The sequence below is a fragment of the Taudactylus pleione genome, unplaced genomic scaffold, assembly GCF_031769625.1.
Source record: "Taudactylus pleione unplaced genomic scaffold, aTauple2 ptg000370l, whole genome shotgun sequence".
Lineage (NCBI taxonomy): Eukaryota > Metazoa > Chordata > Amphibia > Anura > Myobatrachidae > Taudactylus > Taudactylus pleione.
Genome location: NW_028284771.1, coordinates 6,967,622 through 6,988,473, shown reverse-complemented (window position 1 = coordinate 6,988,473; position 20,852 = coordinate 6,967,622). Strand labels below are relative to the sequence as shown.

The 20,852-nt window shown below is 41.8% G+C and overlaps 1 protein-coding gene across 3 annotated transcripts in view; it reads right to left on the bottom strand.

Moving 5' to 3' along the window:
* MCTP1 (multiple C2 and transmembrane domain containing 1) overlaps positions 1 to 20,852 on the bottom strand; it is a 1,010,275-nt gene that overhangs the window by 466,628 nt on the left and 522,795 nt on the right. For all 3 annotated transcript variants that reach the window (XM_088444636.1, XM_088444637.1, XM_088444638.1), the window contains one exon: positions 798 to 968. In XM_088444636.1, coding sequence (XP_088300762.1) covers positions 798 to 968 — 171 coding nt within the window. The remainder of the gene's footprint in view (positions 1 to 797; positions 969 to 20,852) is intronic.

Below are 20,852 nucleotides of genomic sequence, written 5' to 3'. Positions count from 1 at the left end.
TCTAACGGGTTTAATTAGAGGTAAAGGATGTCTGGTGCCCACCAATACTCTATAAGTAAAGCTAATCAATTAAGTGCTATCAGCTGGACAGGTCAATAAATAGTCAATCAGAAGCAGCTGACAGTACTGCTGGAATCATCATTATAATTGGGTATCTTTACACTAGGACTCTAGTACCCGCAAAAGATACACCACCCTCAGAAGCTCATGATTCATTCAAGTCTCATGAGGTTGCCATACTATGGTGCATGCTACGCTTTTATGTACACTTCCTAAATGTACTGAAATATAATTTGTCTGTCCTTTATCTAACTCTATAGTTCTAGGTAGTTACAAGTCTAGGGCGGAAATGAAATAGTCTGTGACTTGCAGACATCGGTGAGATACTGGCAAGTCTGACCAATCTTTATAAAATGGCAATCATTTAAAAAACAAAACCAACCTAGGCAGACTCACCGGAATTTTGCCGATGCTTGCAAGACAAGATGCAGGCTATTACATTTTCCCTACAAATCTAGATACAGATGCTTTATTGCAACCATGTGTAATTCAGAAATGAGGGTGTTTATGCTATAGAAATGTATGTATGCCCAACTCTCAACTACCTCCATCCCACATGATGTGTGTCCATTCAGCAAATCCTGGACACTCATATGTTGGGACTACAATATGGATGGGTACATTATATCTTACCTTGCCCACCTCAAGACACACAGATGCATATATGGTAAAAGTCTACAATATAGTAGCTGTTTAAGAAAACCAGACTAAACAATATTGTAAATGAAACCATGTACCTTGCTCCTGTATTTCTGATGTCCTAGCCGGAATTTCACATAGGGGTCACTTAGTCCATTGGCATCCATGGCTTTGAGATCCTGCCCCTCAATTAGTGTGATGCTTACTATCCCTCTCCACAAGTGGCTTTTTCTGTGCAAGTCTGAAATCCGTAAACTCTGTGTCTGAAACTGAACAGAAAAGCAAAAGAATGATGCAAACCTAACAACACATGTACATGTTAAGTAGGCAACTACTATTTTTATCTCAGATTATATAGTATACTGTATATGAGTGAAGAATTTGCATTTAGTTAATAATTTTGTTGAACAAAACATTCAAATAGATAACACAATAACCAATAATAAATGTATTCCTGGGGAAACAAATAGTGAGGGATTAGCCTTCACTCTCCGGATTCTGCGGAGACATTTGCTCCTTCTTGTTGGCCAACAGTGCTTTGGAGTGATGTTTGTACATTGTTGGATGTACGCATGCTTAAAAGTAGGGATGTGCAGGCTCGGTTAGGTTCAAATATGCATGCAGAGTTTGGATTTTTCTCTCCAAAAATCGGGTCTCAGAAAGAGGCAAAACGTCATCTTTCATGGACAAACATCATCATTCCTGGACAAAAGCCCATGGAAGATGATGTTTGTCCATGAAAGAAGACGTTCTGCCTCTTTCTGAGACCCGATTTTTGGAGAGAAAAATCCGAACTCGGCATGCAAATTCGAACCTAACCGAGCCTGCACATCCCTACTTAAAAGCTAATAGGCATTTGCATATCCACAGACAGAATTACTATGGGTGTAGATGCGATTTCGATAGTTATAAGTCATTAATATCAACGGGGACACTGTAAAGCCGCATACACACTAGATGATAATTATGAACGATATGGACGATAACGATATCGTTCAACGATATATTGTTCATATCGTCCAGTGTGTATGCAGTGAACAATCAACGATGCGTGCTCCCGCAGGTCGTTAGCAATAATCCCAGTGGGCTGAACATGCAGCTCAATCTGGAGATATCGATAACGATGCCATGCAGCATAGCCCCGCTCCCCCCCTGTCGTCGTTCGTTGTGGCCGACATTGGCAAGTGTGTATACACTTACCCATGTCGGCACCCCTGCCGGGCCCGCAGCGTCCAATAGTGTGTATGAGCCTTTAGGTTGAAAGCAGCAAATCAACATGCTAATAATACAATTAAAAGCATTTTAACAGTGTCGGCTTTACAACTTGAAATATGATTCTTTACCATCATGTTTCAAGTCAATACTGTCAAAATGCTTTAAATTGCATTATTAGCATGTCGGCATGATGTGCTTGACCTAAAAGTGTCCATTGTCATTGTCGACATTATGAATGTCGAAAATACGTACCGAACCCTTTCTATTATGACGTTTGAGCCTTCACTCTTCAGTTCTGAAGAACAATACTGTTAGTTATTAAAATGACTAAGAGAACTTCAAAAGCTCTGTTATAAAAAGGCTCTTACTGCATTATTTATAGTAAATCATTTTCAGTATATCGCAAGGTTTTCTGCGCTAAAAGAAACAGGGAAGGGAAACTATTCGACAAATAAACAAACTTGGAGTGGACAACCCCCATTATGCACGCAGAGCAATTGATTAGATTTCCACATAAAAAAACTATGACAATATAAACTTACATTCATATTTTAGTCATTAGAAAGTAATACATATTTGTATGGTTCTAGATTTAACAGGATTATAAATTTATAAACAGTACTAATTTTCAAGGGAAATGTATTAGGTATTTTCCTCTATTTATCCATAAAATAGTTATTAAGTTATATGTGCATTGTGTGTCATATTACATAAGGATCCCTACTGTATTTATCTGCCCATTTACAAGAGGATTAAAATTTTTTTTTTTTACATTGGTCACTATCACACAATTCAGTGTCTTTATTGCAGTGATAGAATTAAGGAGCTCATTCAGACCCGTTCGCTAAGCTGCGCTCGTTCGCTGCCATAAGGAAAGAAAATATGCAAATGATGCGATCGCACACTAAGGTATGAGGACGCCTCTTATGTCTGAACGAGCGATCGCCGGGTGAAGTTAGACACCCACCAGCCAGGAATAAAGACGCCCACTTTCAGACATCATCTCCAGGAAGTGTATGAAAACATTTTCTTTCCATCGGGCGACATCGAACCAGCACGCAGTGCCTGAGGCAGACCCTAGCAAGCACTGCGATCACCCCTGTCGTTATTTCACTCGTATATACTGACTCTGCGTCTTAATTATGCACGCATTTTAAATGGTGTTTAAACGCACTGACATGCCTCCATTCAAAGTAGCGGCCTGGCTGTATGCTGAGAGCGATCATCTCTCAATTGCAGTGACTGGTTTGCGCACGCGCACTGTGGCTTATAGTCCAGGGCTCGACAAACCAAGGGGCCAGGTTGCCATGGCGACCACATTTGGTTGCCTGGCGACCAGATTTTCAGCAACCCCCCGGGCCCTATAGTGCAGACCGCGAGCGCAGTCCACACTACAGAGTAACAAACACACAGCCGCCAGCAGCGGCTGTATGTTTGTTATAGCAGCCGATGAGAGTCTGTCAGACTTTCATTGGCTGCTGCGTCGTCCACAGAGTGAGCCGGCTGGAGCTCACTCATGAGCTCCGCCTTCCGGCTCACCCCGCAGCAGGTTGGGAGAGACGTCATAACGTCTCTCTGATAGCGCAGAGTGGCCAGGAGGAGCGGACAGCGGCGGTCGTCGGCAGGAGCGTGGATCAGGTAAGTTGCGTTTTCTTTTTTTTTAAGGGGCACTGCACAGGGGGGGTGGCCGCTACTGGGGACACTGTGGGGGCACTGCATAGTTTGGGTGGCCACTACTGTGGGGGCACTGCGTAGGTGGGGGTGGCCGCTACTGGGGACACTGTGTGTGGGGGCCACTACTGGGGCACTGTACAGGATGGGGACTACTATTGGAGGCACTGTATAGGGGGGACTACTACTGGGGGCAATGCATAGGGGGGACCACTTCTGGGGGCACTTATTAAAGGGGCACTCTATATGGCTACCACTACTGGGGGCACTCTATATGGGTACCACTACTGGGGCACTGCATAGGGGGGGTGGCCGATACTGGGGGCACTGAATAGGGTGGGTGGCGCTACTGGGGGCACTGTATGGGGGGATGTGGCCACTACTGGAGCACTGTATAAGGGGGGGTTATTAGGGCACTGTATAGGGGGGCGCTACTAAGGGCAATGCATAGTGGGGACTACTACTGGGGGCACTGCATAGGGGGACTACTACTGGGGGCACTGCAGAGGGGGGACTACTACTGGCGGTACTGCAGAGGGGGGACTACTACTGGGGGCACTGCATAGGGGGGACTACTACTGGGGGAACTGCATAGGGGTGCCCAAAGCATATTCTTGCATCTGGGCCCACCACTCTCTAGTTTGGCTTATGCCAGCGGTGACTTTGCTTGCCCGGGGTTTTTTGGCTGCGGAGGGGTGGTCATTCTGGGGGTTGGTGTCAGGGAATGCATACGGGCCTCCTCCTCTCTAAAGACGCCCCTGCGCCGTTGCATGGGTGTGCATAAATTATCCACTGCGATGCCGTATGCAGCTTGAGGACTCAGGAGCGTGTGATGAAGTTAGCAATTTTTCAGTAAGGTCAGAAGTTGTGCAAGTGTGAGTGAGGCTGTGATGGTACTCGATTGTACCGATGGCTTCACTTCACAGTCTTGCTAAACATTGCGGATGTGTGTAAGGTAAAGTGAGCGTCCTTATATTGTGCTGCGGCAGCATAGCGATTACAATGGATTAGCATTCTATCGCAGTTGAACTGCGTATGTAATTTGCTATTGCATTCGCAGTTGCGATCTGTAGTGAATCAGGTCCTGAGGTCTCTCATGCACAGACAAAGGTCTGTCTACCCATCACTGAAATAGATCCCTGTTAAAAGACATCATATTCAGCGTACAGGTCAGGTAGGGAATGCTGTACACTGTTGCAGGGAAGCTGCCCTCCATTGGATATCTCCAGCTGAGGACAATAAGAAACATCAGGCTGGATAGGTCATTCATCATTTGACCTGAAAACGGACTACATATGATGAAAGGAGCAGCCAGTTACCTTTGTCTAAGTGCTGTTTAAAGGACGTACTAATTGCCATCCTGATTGAGTACTGAAGTTTAGTCTGGAAGCTCATACATTCTGAATTTAGGTCTCATTGTAGAAACTGAAAGTGGATCCCTTCTTCATCGTCATCCCCTTAAAAGGACATTAAAACAGGAAATCTAAAGGAAAGTTTGAACCTGCATAATTGGAGTTTGGTGCTCCCCAAGATCACCATTCCATTGAACCCTTCCGGTCCCTACTGGCAAAGGACCACACTTGGGGAAGCAGCCATAACTAAAAAGACTTTTTATCAAATCATACTGTATGTTTTATCAATATTTGCATTTTAAGATAAACTGGTTGATATAGAATAATATAGGTATTATATAGACATCTTAAATAGATGATAAACAGGTTTTGTGTAACTAATTACCATATCCCATTAATGTCCTTGTACATGTTATTGAAAATGGTATGAAATATTTTTTGTAATATAATAAATTCCATTTTTTTATTACTGCCATAAAACAAGTCATACAAAACTTAGAAGTCATCAAATACAACATAAACATTGGGTACCTGATTCAGAGTTAGGAGCAAGCCAAAAAATTGAGCATTTGCACCTTGGCAAAACCATGTTGCCCTGCAGGTGATACAGATTTAAATTCATAATGGGAATTTTCCCTGCACGCAAATAAATACATGCATTTGCACCATCTTGCATTGTATGCTTTAAGTGCAAACTGCTCTTTTTATGTAATTTGCTCTTAACTGAATCAAACCCTAAATGAGAATTATACTTATAATTTAGATGGCAGGGACACAGAACCCATCTCTTGATGGTGACTTTTTTTCCCAAAGCAACCCTTATACCAGGAAGACTACAAAGAGGTACTGTACTTTTAGTGATTAGTAGAAAGTCTCTGAGTAGGCCCTGGTTGGCTGTAACTGGGGCTACTGTGTGCATGAGTTTTATGGACCCCAAATTAGTTACCCTCTAAACAGGAGGCATGGTTGTGTGGTTCCTACATGTTTATCTTAGGTTGGCAAGGTAGATACCCTACACCAGGGGTCTTCAACCTTGGCCAGCTGCTGTGGAACTACACATCCCAGCATGCACTGCCATAGTTTTAGCATGCTGTTATATCAAAAAGGTGTCAGTGCATGCTGGGATGTGTACTTCCACAGAAGCTGGAGGGCCAAGGTTGAAGACCCCTGCCCTACACCATTGCTTCTCAAATCCATTCTTCTGGACTAAAGCTGGCCACACATCTATAGATTACCTGTCCAACCAGCCAACTAGTTGATTGGTTGGAATGAAAATCTGGTAAGGAATGGGAGTAACTGATGATCAGCAATTTGCTCCCAAATTTTTTTTGTTTTTTTTAATGCAGGTAACCATTGGGGACCTATCCCAAGGGTGCAGGGTGGTTTCCCCACTTTTGCACCCCAAAACCGCAATTCTGCACTTTTTTCATCTTTTTGGCCTATACCAATGCATTGACTTTCCGTGTAGGCGAAAAGTCTTTGGAATTGAATTTGGGGATAAGATTTCACCTGCCGAAAACAGCTTATCGCGGCTAATTGAATATGCCCCTAGGAGAGATTAAGAAAGACACACTGGTCAGGGGTACCAGCATGAGGCCAATGGTACTACTGGCAATCTAAGTGTTTCAAACCCACTACACATTGCTACTGAATCGTGTTTTAAGCTGCTGGATAATAAATCATCATGTGTTTGAACTCGCCGCCAAACACAACCCCCAATATCTGCTGAATCTATTTTTTACTGAGCTTTCTGCATGTAGCGCACAAGCTGAAAAGCACATTGAAATGGAAATTATTAGTAAATGTCACTAGTTTTTAAACAATTTCAAATGTCTGGAACAAGTGAAAGTATTTTTGTAGCTTTCAATTACTAGTTACTAGATTGCCCCTTATCAAATTGTCCCTATTCTATTACATTTTAGAAATCAATGATTTCTGCAAACCTCACTTATTTAGATTTGCCCTTATTTCAAGGATTGTACATAGCATGACATAAAATATGAAATGTAGACAGCAGAAGGGATTCTTAAAAATCAATATACTGCTAGCAGTACAACTACTTTGCATTTCTGTGACGATTAATACTTATGCATTAAGAGGTACAGTGATACCTATTCTATACTAATATTATAAGAATGTTGTCTTTGTCTGTTTGTTTCAAGTTGGCGCAAAAACGACTTAACCGATTTTCATAAAAACCGCAGCATTTTGTAGAGGAAACTCCTAGAAATAACCTGCACTTTGTTTCATCTCGAACCGTCAAGTAAAAGCTGAGCAATAATAAAAACAAAGTTTATTGACATTATCAATGCAAGAGATAGGTGTGGCACCAAGCGGGGCCGGTAAGGGGTGGGGGGAGAGGCATACCTGCCTACTCTCCTGGAACGGCCAGGAGGCTGAATCGCGCCATTGTAGCCCCGATCAATGCTTTTCAATGCTGGTAGTCTTGCAGAGGGGGCAAACAGAAAGTCCATAAATATGGGGAGGGGTGCTATGGGCCCATGTTCACTTAGATAGGACACAGTGACATTGGTGTGAGTGGTGGGTGAAGGCGTTGCTGCCACCAGTCTGTATAGTGCTGTTGGTCACGTCGGCCACTCCTGGGACCTGGCCCCTATGTACAGCAATACAACTAGAACACCTCAATAAAAAAAAAATGTTGGCAGAAGCGAAGCCGCGGGCAACAGCTAGTGTGTGTGAAATATATAGGTTATACTTAACGTTTATCTAAATTGGATCTTAATATAGGGCATGTCAGTAGTTCTATATGTGTACAGGATTTGGATTACAGGCATTTTCCCTCATTATGTAGCATTTCTATGGCAAATCTCACTTTTTATTTCAATCCACTGCAGACAATGATATCTGAACTTTCCTACTCCTGCCAGTTAAAATAGGAGCACTCATAGAAGCTCAAATTGTCTTTCACATTATAATGATTTGTCTTCTAGTTGCGTTTTGTTTGGGAAGCATCTGTGAAATAGTGAAATGGTCCAGAGGCAGTCCTCATTAGGAAATGTAAGTTATCTTGAAAGGTCAATAATGCAGCTCGGTATAACATGTAACTGGAAATGAGAGTCCTATCAGAAAAGAAGAACTAAAGCCTTTATTGTAGAAATGCGCTCTCTCTCTGCTAAATGTATTTCTGTAACAATACAAGTGAGAGCAGTCACCCGTGTAACAATTCCTCCAATAATCAGAATTGCTTTTCAAACTTTAGTCTAAGGCAAGCAAAAACCAATAGCATGTAGTATACCGCAGGTGCCTAAAAGCCCTGTAATTGACCCAACTAACAATCAGGGTGTTACAGATGTGCCCTCATACACTATTGCCGCAGTTGCGCCAGACAGCCTCTCTCTGCGCCAGGTCCTGTATGACTTGTCTTGTGCCAAGCGTCTTTTTACATTTGTTTCTCTAATATGCGTTATAATATGAGAGGCAATGACATGCAACAAAACCAATTAACAACACTGCACTTATTAATTTGATATGCAACACATATACATCTGTGTGCGACTGAGTCTGAATCTGTATACGATCTGTAAAGTAGCGGCTGCAAGTTTTTTTCACGCCAAGTTCCGTTGTGCTTAATCTGTGACTTTGTGTAGATTTGAAACTAATTCCTGTGCAGTTAAAATCACAGCCTGGCGTCTCTGGTACAGATTGAGTGGTGTTTCGCTGCGTCTGTGGTGTACAAGGACACATCTGTATATATACAAATGTACAATGTATACATAAATATATGATAACATTTCATTAAGTTGAACATTGTACTGTATACACAGTATATTGTTTTGTCAGTGTGGCTCTTAGTTTTGCCAGATTTTGCACAGGTGCAAAATAAACAGGATTCAGTCATCGGGTACCACATAAAGCACCAAGCATAACATATATTTGCAACCTTTTTATGTTATGTGTACCAATAGGTTCCAATTTCATGCTAAATCCGGGTAACCCACTTCACTGCAGCAGAAGTGTCTAATTTCAAGAGTACTCCATCCATACAGTGATTTGAAAACCCAACTGCCATTGGCCATAGATTGTGTGTTCCATCTTTAGATCAGTTTATACACTGACTTTCATAAATTAAGCAATATTTAGATTTTTGATAATCTGCGCAAATCCAAAACTTGTCAGCTTGTAGTAAATGCACCAGATCTCTTTGCACTTAAACTGATCAGTCTTAAAGGACTATTAACTAATATGCAGCAATAACAAGGATATTCTATCACCATTTAGAATGGTGAACGAGTATCAGATATCACAGCAAGTTACTGCCATTGCAGCCAAGTGATAATCAGATTACCAGCAATACTGGGTAGACCAAGGGCCTGATTCAGAGATGGACGGTATTGAACAGCTGCAAGGAAGAAGCTGAGCAATAGCCTCCAAATAAATGTAAACGCAGCAGGAGGTGTCTGTAGGAAATAGATAGATACCTCTTAGTTGCATCTGCGATCAGAGTGCAGTATCCGTAGATGCTGCCTCAGATTACTGGTTACCGTTTTTGTGGCCGGCCAAGCTGCGTAAGCTAAGGGTTACCCATCCTGGCCGACGGACATGGACTACTTGGTCCTGTGCCTGTGCAGACCTACAAACATCGGGTTAGCATACATCTCTGAATTAGGCCCTAAGTTAACGCACTTGTCGGCCAGTCTTGATAGCCTTTGCGCATGTGTGACCTGGCTTCGCAAGTTCACATATGTGTGGTGGATTGGAAAGCCCAGCTTGGGCTTCCAGGTCCACTTTCATCAAGGTAAAGAAAAAGTAACTGAAATTAAAAAAAAATATATATATATATTTTTTAAATCGATATATGATGTATTTATTTTAATGCTTTATTTAAATGAATAAACAATGCTTATTTTTTCTTGCTGACTATAAAGTGAACGGAGATAAACTACCAGCGAATCAGCTCCTAACTGCCATGTCACAGGCTGTGTTTGAATAATGACAGTTAGGAGCTAGTTGGTTAGTACTTTATCTCAGTTCACTTTATCTCCATCCAAGTCTTTGTAAATTGACCCCTCACTCTGTTATCGCCATCCTGAGATGGGGCAGTGATGAGAGAAATGCAATGGTGCATCTGCTGCCATGGTTCTTGGAAAATACACTTCCTCATGCTTCTTGTTTCACTGACAGGGTGTATCACCAGTGATAGCCAACTTTAACTCTGTAACAAGGCAAGAGGGTGGCATACTGGGTCTCATTACTTCCTTATAGTACTGAAGTCATAAGTTCAATTTCAGACCAGGGTCCTATCTGGGGGGACTTTGCATGAACTTCATCCAGGTACTCTGGTTTCCTCCGGCACTCCAAAAACATACTGGTAGGTTAAATTGATTCTGACAAATTTTATAATCTAGGCATAATTATTTATTTCCTTTGCCCTGATTCTGTACACTGCCATAAACAAGAACATACAGTCAGATGCATAAATATTGAGACATTGACAGAATTTTCATATTTTGGCCTCTATTCACCACCACAATGGCTTTGAAATGAAACAAACAAGATGTGCTTTAACTGCAGACTTTCAGATTTAATTTGAGGGTAATTACATCCAAATCAGGTGAACGGAGTAGGAATTACAACGGTTTCTATATGTGCCTCCCACTTTTCAAGGGGCCAAAAGTAATGGGACAAACTAAACAATCCTAAATGTAACTTTCACTTTTTAATACTTTGGTGCAAATCCTTTGCAGGCAATTACAGCCTGAAGTCTGGAACGCATAGACATCACCAGACGCTGGGTTTCATCCCTGGTGATGCTCTGCCAGGCCTTTACTGCAAATGTCTTCAGTTCCTGCTTGTTCTTGGGGTATTTTCCCTTCAGTTTTGTCTTCATCAAGTGAAATGCATGCTCAATCGGATTCAGGTCAGGGGATTGACTTGCCCATTGCATAACATTCCACTTTTTAGCCTTAAAAAACTCTTTGGTTGCTTTTGCAGTATGCTTCGGGTCATTGTCCATCTGCACTGTGAAGCGCTGTCCAATGAGTTCTGAAGCATTTGACTGAATATGAGCATATAAAATTGCCCGAAACACTTCAGAATTCATTCTGCTGCTTTTGTCAGCAGTCACATCATCAATAAATACAAGGGAACCAGTTCCATTGGAAGCCATACATGCCCACGCCATGACACTACCACCACCATGCTTCACTGATGAGGTGGTATGTTTTGGATCATGAGCAGTTCCTTTCCTTCTCCATACTCTTCTCTTCCCATCACTCTGGTACAAGTTGATCTTTGTCTCATCTGTCCATAGGATGTTGTTTCAGAACTGTAATGGCTTTTTTAGATGTTGTTTGGCAAACTCTAATCTGGTCTTCCTGTTTTTGTGGCTCACCAATGGTTTACATCTTGTGGTAAACCCTCTATATTCACTCTTGTGAACTCTTCTCTTGATTGTTGACTTTGACACATATACACCTACCTCCTGGAGAGTGTTCTTGATTTGGCCAACTGTTGTAAAGGGGTTTTTCTTCACCAGGGAAATAATTCTTCTGTCATCCACCACAGTTGTTTTCCGTGGTCTTCTGGGTCTTTTGGTGTTGCTGAGCTCTACGGAGCGTTCTTTCTTTTTAAGAATGTTCCAAACAGTTGATTTGGCCACACCTAATGTTTTTACTATCTCTCTGATGGGTTTGTTTTGATTTTTCAGCCTAATGATGGCTTGCTTCACTGATAGTGACAGCTCTTTGGATCTCATATTGAGAGTCGACAGCAACTGATTCCAAATGCAAATGTCACACCTAGAATTAACTCCAGACCTTTTACCTGCTTAATTGATAATGAAATAACGAGGGAATAGCCCACACCTGTCCATGAAATAGCTTTTGAGTTGATAGTCCCATTACTTTTGGCTCCTTAAAGAGTGGGAGGCACATATAGAAACCGTTGTAATTCCTACACCGTTCATCTGATTTGGATGTAATTACCCTCAAATTAAATCTGAAAGTCTGCAGTTAAAGCACATCTTGTTTGTTTAATTTCAAATCCATTGTGGTGGTGAATAGAGGCCAAAATATGAAAATTCTGTCAATGTCCCAATATTTATGCACCTGACTGTAGGTCATCTGCAAATATTACATTTAATTTTGATGAGTGATATTATTAAAGTGAGATACGAAAGAACTGTAATATTGCACCAGCTCTGAGCTTTTGATGGCCGGTAATTGTCCTAAACCTTTTATGGGATGCATTTTAGACCTCCCAGTGGGAGATGTGCATTTCTGAGTACACTTTTCCTAGCGTAAAAAAAAAAAAAGTGCCACTTGTAATAAAGGCATGTCTCCTTACTCTCATCTCAGTTGTTTTAGGAGAAAAAATGGCACGAATTTCAGGCAGCTGGCCCGGACTCCCGGGAAAGTAGACCAGCCTTCTGGATTCCAACCACTTCCCCAGTGAGACCAGCAGAGACCAGCTTTCCGGATTCCAACCACTTCCCCAGTCAGACCAGCCTTCTGGATTCCAACCACTTCCCCAGTGAAGTGTGTGCTCCTGGGGCTTGATGAATCAATTCACAATCCACCGTCTCATCATGTTACTATCCCCAGCCTCAACAATGGTACAATCATAGCATTGGGTAGCAGGGGGCAGAGATGTGATGATCCAGTTCACAGCACCATGCCCCCTAATCCTCACACCTGTGGAACTTCAACTCCTATGATGGCGGCAATTGTAGAACATTGGTAAGTATGCTGACGAAAGCATAGAGTACGGATGATTGACAAAGTTAATTTCTTCATCTAGCTATTTACCATATGCGGTAATAGCAACGATTTTCTATATGCGCAATTCAGTAATATAACTTCATCAAGGCAGCTGAGGGGCAGTCATCTCCCCATCGATACTGGCTGGCAGTGGTAAGGCTGAGCTTATTGCTTATCCAGACCAGTGTAGACTGTAGAGGCACAAGGGCATGTGTGACTGAGATTACTGTCTCATGCATGTGCAATAGTTTCACTTTCCAGTAACAAAACCCCCCATAATATTAATATCTTTCAATGGGATCCGGTCTATATCCCGGCAAAGTAGATGCCGGCACTTAGAACACCTTTCAGAATCCCGGCACCGTCATCCTGAAGGTAAGTAGCGGGGTTAGGGAGAGGGTTAGGTTCTAGGGGGGGTTATGGTTAATGGGTGTGTCAAGGGGGAGGTTAGATTTAGGAACTAGGGGGGAGGTTAGGTTTAGGCACCGGGGAGGGAGGGTTAGGGGAAGTAAAAGGGTTAGGATACCTAACGACGGGTGTCGGTATCCTAACCCTGTCTGGATCCCGGCATCAGGATTTTGACACCTTTCAGAATCCCGGCACCGGCATCCTAAAGGTAAGTAGCGGGGTTAGGGGGAGGGATGGGCACTATGGGGAGAGTTAGGGTTAGGCACTAGCGGGGAGGGTTAGGTTTAGGGTGTGGGGAGGGGGAGGTAAAGTTTAGGCACTAGGGGGGTAGGTTAGGTATAGGCATCGGGGACGGAGGGTTAGGAGTAGGAGAAGGGTTAGGATACCAACCGACAGGTGTTGGTATCCTAACCCTGTCTTGATACCAGCATCTGGATGTTGACGGTCGGGATCCTGAGCGCCGGCACCCCATTCCCAACCCTTTTCAATGTAAAAAATGCTTTATTTAAATACTGTAAAGCATTTTTACCAGCAACTTTCCTTTCCTATTGCCATCTTGAGATGTCGATTAAAAATTGGAGGACCGCCGGATAGGAAGAGACCGTCAACAGGTATCACTGACCGGGGGGCTTTGATGGATAGGCAGAAGCCCTTTCTTAAAGAGGATAGTAAATAATGCTAACAGAAGGAAACCTTGTGCAAACTAAGAAAATTGAGAATGGAAAAATATAAATTGGTAGTTTGTGTAAAGATGTAGGAGACAGATGCAACAGTCATTTCCATAGCTTAAGAAGAAAGATTGCTTCTGTCACTAGCTAATAAGGGAGAAGACTAAACAGGTGATTACACACAACAACTTACACAAGTCAATACTTCACGTATTAAAACACTAATGTTTTAGAAACAAATATATCTTTATGACACTCAAAAATACTATAGGAAAGGTCATTTATATGTCACCACAACATTCCTGCTAGTGTCCCAATTGCAGCCACAGCGTTTTGCACAGTTTCAGATTGTCATATCCACTCTATTCAAACTGCTGAACATATTTATTTGTGAAACAATATATATTTAAAGGATGTCTTGGCTTCCACTGAGACCTGGATTATTAAGTGTATAAATAACTTTATACCCAAACACATTAACTTTCAGAAATGATCACGTTCTTTCTGCATCTGGGATGGCAGGAAGATATATGGTTTCAGAATTATAACACATTTGCTACAGACATTTGCTACAGACTAAACCAGAGCTGAACAGCAATTACTTTTTCACCGTCCAGAAGAATGCTATTTATCCCTTTCATTCCAGCAGTAAATACTATCTTACATTATCGGAGTGTCAGGAGAAATAAGTTCTCAACAGACACAAGTCATTAGTGGCACCAGTGCTTGGGCAAAATGAGAAAGGACAATTCGTCTCGGTTCCTTGTGGTGCAAGTTTAAATTAACTCTGCAGAAATATAAATCCAATAATGACCACAACAAAATCATTCAGTTAAGTTGTCTTTACATAGGGATAATATATCATTACTAGCACTGCCACTATATGTCTTAGCATTAGCTTGGTCTCTCTCTCTCTCTCTGTCGGGTGTATGGGGCACACAATACCGCACATGCAGATCTGAATAAATAATAATACACAGGTGTGGTAGGTGGAATGGTGCACAGATATATCTGACAAAAATAATGGGCACCAAGTTATCCTCTTGAATAAATATAATATATGTATTTATTTAAATTCTCTATACACAGTTGTTTTTCTTTGTCGTTATATCATACAACACAGTGAAGAATAAACACTTGGGGTCCGATTCCTAGTTGGACGGTAATGCAGTAGCAGCGGGTACAAAGTATTAGCCACTCCTGAGTCTTTATGCTAATGCCATGGCTGATGTGCAACCTATTTAGACCACCACTGGGTGTGGCACGAGCCTGCTGATTCGAGCACATAGGGGCACCATTGATCAGTCATTTGGAAGACCCTATGGTTGTTCAGAATGTCCGTCTGTGCTTGGTCGCCGGTGCCAGTGGAACTGCATTTTGAGGCATTCCTTGACATTGGCATGCCCCGATACACTCGCCAATGAAAGACATCCCCCCAGCCACTCCATGTAATTCCAATATGCTTCCATTGATGCGTCCAGGGCCCATGTGCAGAATTAAAAATAGCGTCCATTTCTGAATCATGCCCTTGGTCACATCAGTAATTGCAGCAGAAAATCTATTCCATCCCACCCTAACGATTCTGATTCTCCTACTAGTTGGGATCTCCTAACATGCAATTGTATTTACTCTACGGCACCAGTTGGAGCACCCTGTACACAGCATCACCTGTGACTGCAGTCCCTCAGTTATTATTATTTTTTTTTTAATCTTTTATTAGATTTGTAGAGATAGACAACAAAACAGTATGGCCATATAGAAAATGAAAACAGTACATATATAGAGGAACCATATAGCAACATATTCAGCAATAAAAACGTCACATTAAAATAAAAAATAAACACAATAGATAAAGATTCCTCAACAATATAAAACAATATAAAAGTTGAAAAGGACAACATCCTAAATATCGATGGAAATATTGAAAATAAATTAGATAAAAAATAAAGTAGAACAGTAGGAAATTAGGGAAAAAAGAAGAGGAAGAAGATGGGGAAGGGAAGGAAGGAGTATAAGCGAGCTGGGGACACACACAGAAAGTAAACAGGAGTGAAATTATGGATAACGGTTCGCAGAGCTGGGAAGGGTAACCGCTTGGGAGGAGTACCAGGGAGACCAAACTGAGTGAAACTTCTCCACTGTATTATTCAAAAGACTAGTAGTGCATTCCATCTTAGATATAAACCAGATTCTATTCAGGAGTTCTTGATGAATTAGAGTATCAGGATTTTTTAAATTACGTGCCAATTGATATTTGGCTGCACAGTAGATGTGAAGGATCCAGTTGTTAGTGTTTTTGGATGCCTGATCAACTGGGGTGCAAAGTAATAAGTTGGCAGGGGAGAGAGAGAAAGGTAGGGTTACAAACTGATGATATGAGGAAGCAGACCATGTTCCAGAATGGAATAATTTTAGGGCAGGTCCACCAAGTATGAAAAAATGCTTGGCCACATTGTCTCCAACACAGGTCAGAAGTATTAGAAAACATTTAATGGAAGCGTTCTGGTACTAAATACCATCTAGTAAAAACTTTTTCTCGAATATCCACACTAAGAGAACATTTAGAAATAGCGAGACATATTATTTCCCAAGTATCATCGCCCAATGGATGTCCCAAATCTGCTTCCCATGCTAGTTCATGTATAGATAGTATGTCAAAAATTCAAGAGTTGAAAAGACTGTAGGTAAAGTAAGTTCTTATGATCGGTGGCAATGGTAACGAGAACACTGCTCGTACTGTATCTCTCTTGACAAACTAATCAGCTCTTTTGGTTTTCTGTATCATCTGTACGTGGACGATATTCAAATCTACCTATCTTGCCCAGATTTGTCACCATCTGTGCTGGTCCGTGTTGCTGAATGTCTCTCTGCCATTTCATCTTGGATGACATCTCGCCACCTCAAACTCAATATAGCTAAAACCGAATTAATTATATTTCTACCGGCCAATAGTAGTTACCAACCTGATATCTCTATCAGTGTTGAGAACTCGACAATCAACCCCACAAGCTCGTTGCCTAGGTGTCATCCTTGACTCTGAACTGTCCTTTGTTCCCCACATTCAATCTATCTCAAAATCCTGTTACATACATCTAAAAAACATAGCCAAAATTCGACCATATCTTACACAAGACACTGCAGAAACTCTAATCCATGCACTTATTATTTCCCGCATAGACTATTGCAATAGTCTCCTTACTGGTCTTCCCAAAGAACAGACTCTTGCCTCTACAATCCATTATGAATGCAGCTGTGAGGCTGATCTTTCTCAACAAACGTTCATTGTCTGCTGATCCACTCTGTCAGTCCCTCCATTGGCTACCGGTCTTTACACGTACACATAAAGCTATTAACTAAACCACACCAACATACATCTCTTCACTCATCTCAAATTATCTCCCAAGCCAACCTCTTAGCTCAGCACAAGATCTGCGTCTCTCATCCACATGCATTACTTGCTCCCATTCACGGTTACAAAACTTTTTTCGGGCTGCACCCACCCTGTGGAATGCCCTTCCACGCACAATAAAACTTTCTTCTAGTCTTCATACATTCAAGCGTTCCCTGAAAACTCTCCTCTTCAGATAAGCTTATCAGATTCCAGAAGCTCCCACACAACCTTCCTAGCTTCCATATCCAATTACATCACCTCTCTCAGTCCACACATAACCTCACATACACACAGTCAGATTTCGCTGGTCGATTTGAACGATAACAATATCGATATATCGTTATCGTTCAAATCGACCAGTTTCTGGCCCCTTCAAATGGCCAAACAATGGTCGATGCGTGGACATGGATGGTCGATATCGACCATCACCCGTGCATTCAGGCCAACCTGGTCGATATCGACCAGGTTAGCCTGTTTACTATAGGACCCGCGATCATTAATCGCCGGTCTTAATAGGCGATGGGGGGTTGGTGCATGTTGCTGTTCGATATCGGACATCCAGCACATGCAGGTCGATCAGACAATATCTGATAGTTGTCTGATCATCCCGTAGTCAATAGTCTTTTCGTTCACATCCTCCTGACCCTAGGCCAACTTTCCTGTGTGACTGGATCATACAGCTCACCAGGAACCTCTGAAATCTGGCTGGACCGATTTGCAATAAGTAGCACCTGTCCTTGTGTATCAACATTTATTTCCCTATAGATTGTAAACTTGCGAGCAGGACCCTCTTAACTTTTGTGTCAATCTCTTACAACCCAGTCTTGTTCTATTAATGTTGTATCCAATTGTAAAGCGCAACGGAATATGCTGCGCTATATAAGAAACTGTTAATAAATAAATAATACCAGAAGGTGGCACCGTTCCTCCAGAGCTTACTTAACGACTAGTAGATATTTATTACCAATCTAATATTTTTTCTCTGTATACCAAAATATCCTTGAAAAGAAGCCACAGCATTAAAGTTTATCATCAAACTGACAGTGAGTACTGTATCTGCTCCTTAAGGGGATGCACCCACCTCTAAAAAGAAGAAAGCTTTCTTTATTTAAACTGTTAAAATCCTTGATATTTCACATGACCAAACTTTGGGATCAGCTCCTTTATGGGTAAGAGCAGTGATGAAAGTTTTTACAGAAAAAATACCCCATGATGAACTGCCTGCAATTGTTGGCAAAGCCAATTAATCATTGAGACCAGATGGTTGAGGCCAGTTCAGGATGGCCTAGGCTTCATTGAGATCCATTTGCAAGTCCTGACCAGAAAGGATTTAACCAAGGAAGGGAACAGTTGTTCGTTTGAAGAGGTTCTTCTCTAACTTGCTGTAGATTTTTCGGAAACAGTTAAAAACTTCATAATCATGAAGATAGTGAGCAGAAAACATTTTAGAATATATTAGCATCCAAATAGACAACATTTTAATACAAAAGATCACTCAATAAATCCTTCATTAAACTGTAAAAAACGGTAGGTGCATTGCTCAAAACTAAAAGCATCACCAAATATTCATAGTGCTCTTCCTTGGTATTGAATGCAGTCTTACATTGGTTTCCAGGCTTTATGATAAGGTTATTAGCACCTTGCAAGTTTGGTTTAGTGAATATTTTTGCAACTTTGAGATAATTAAAAAGCTCAGAAATGAGAGGTAATGGCAACCTAATTTTACAGTTATTATGGCCTCTGAAATCAATTCAGGGATGAAGACCTAAATCTTTTTCTCCTACATAGAAGAATGCGGCACCTTCTGTAGATTTCCTTATTAATTCATGTTCCAAAATTTCTTTAATGTACTCAGATATCAGTTGGGTTTCAGGTATAAATAGTGGTACTTTTCTATGAACTAAGTTGATAGCACAATCTCAGTGGATTGGGTATGGGATTCCAACGTACTGACAGAATACTGACAGCAGTATCCCGAAAGTCAGAATCCCAACACAATTAGGTAAGTGCGCTAACCCTAACCCTCCCGCTAACCATAACCCACCTTTCCCGAAGCCTAACCCTCCCCTCCCACAGCCTAACCCTTCCCCGTAATGCCTAACCCTCCCCTAACCCTAATGCTTACCAACGGGTTGCTGGTTGTCGGGATTTTGGATCCGGGATTCCGACTGCTGATTCCAGCGCCGGCATCCCGACTGCCGAGATGGTGAGTACATCCCACCTCGGGGACTATTTGGAGAAAGTCTCTTAGCCTGCTGTTTACTGAAAACATCATAAGATGCAATGTGGGAGGTAGGGAGACATCTGAACCTGGGGTACATACTGAAAATCCCTGCAGCCCCTGAGTCCAGAAAAACACGAAGCTCTTGACATTATTGGGAGTGAAAATGCCAAAGAAAACTGAGAGAAAGTACTGAGAGATGGAGAGTATCAGAGAGAACCTAGAATTAACCTCCATTACTTTATGTTTTGTTTTCCAGCTTGTTGGAACAAGATACAACAAGATGTCAGACATCTTATTGCCTGAAAAAATAACTGGGGGACTGCTTTTTTAACCGAGGAAGTTAAGCGTTTAGAAACTTCCCACAAATGCAATCCTTCTCCTCTTCTTTACAAAACACTCACATCAGCTAGAAACTACCTTAATGCCCTTCTATCTGAAAGAACCCAGAAATCCCTCCGCTGGCTTAATCAATGCTTTTAAATAAAAAGTAATAAAGCGGACACATTATTGGCCAACAGATTAAAATCCCGGAAAGCTAAAACTGCCATTCAGGCCCTACGAGATGGGAATGGTGACTCTCAATATAACCCAGTTGCCATAAATGTTATCTTTAGGACCTATTATGACCAATTGTATAACCTCACAGATTCAACCAATGCGGGCACTAGTATTAATTTACAAACTTGTTGACTACCTTTCTTCCTGTGGTGTTCCTTGTATTGATTCACAGGTGTTGGAGAACACTTGGACTTCCTATTACTGAGGAGGAAACCTGCCCTGCCCTTAAAACACAAAAACCCTCCAAGGCGCTTGGCCCTGATGGATTCACAATATCCTACTATAAAACGTTCCAAGACTCCTTAATCCCACACCTAACTGAGATATTTAACCAAATTTTAGATGGTGAAACCTTTCACCCATCTACTACTAAAGCCATTATCTCAGTCATTCCCAAACCAAATTAGGATCGCCTCATTGGCTTCTAATTATCAACCTATCTCACTACTTACTGCCGATTTGAACATTTTTGCCAAGATTCTTGCAACTAGGCTCAATCCCCTATTACCCAACCTTATTCACCCTGATCAGCTGGGCTTTGTCCCGTCTAGACAAGCACTTGATAACACCAGACGTACAGTGGACATTATTCACTATATAAATACAAACCAACTTCCTTCTCTTGTGCTTGCTCTGGACGCGGAAAAGGCCTTTGATAGGGTTTCCTGGCCATTTATGATACACATGCTTACTTAATGCTTTTGGTTTTAGAGGTAAATTCTTACAAGCCATTAAGGCCCTTTACTTTAATCCTAATGCTGCTGTTCTTGCTGGAGGATTACTTTCAGATCCTTTTTCTATAACCAATGGGACCCGACAAGGATGCCCTTTATCGCCCTTTATTTTTGCACTTATCATACAACCACTTACTAGGAGAATACGTATCAACCCCGATATTGCTGGTGTGATTGTTGGAGACTCTCATGGGTAAATTTACTAAGATTCGAG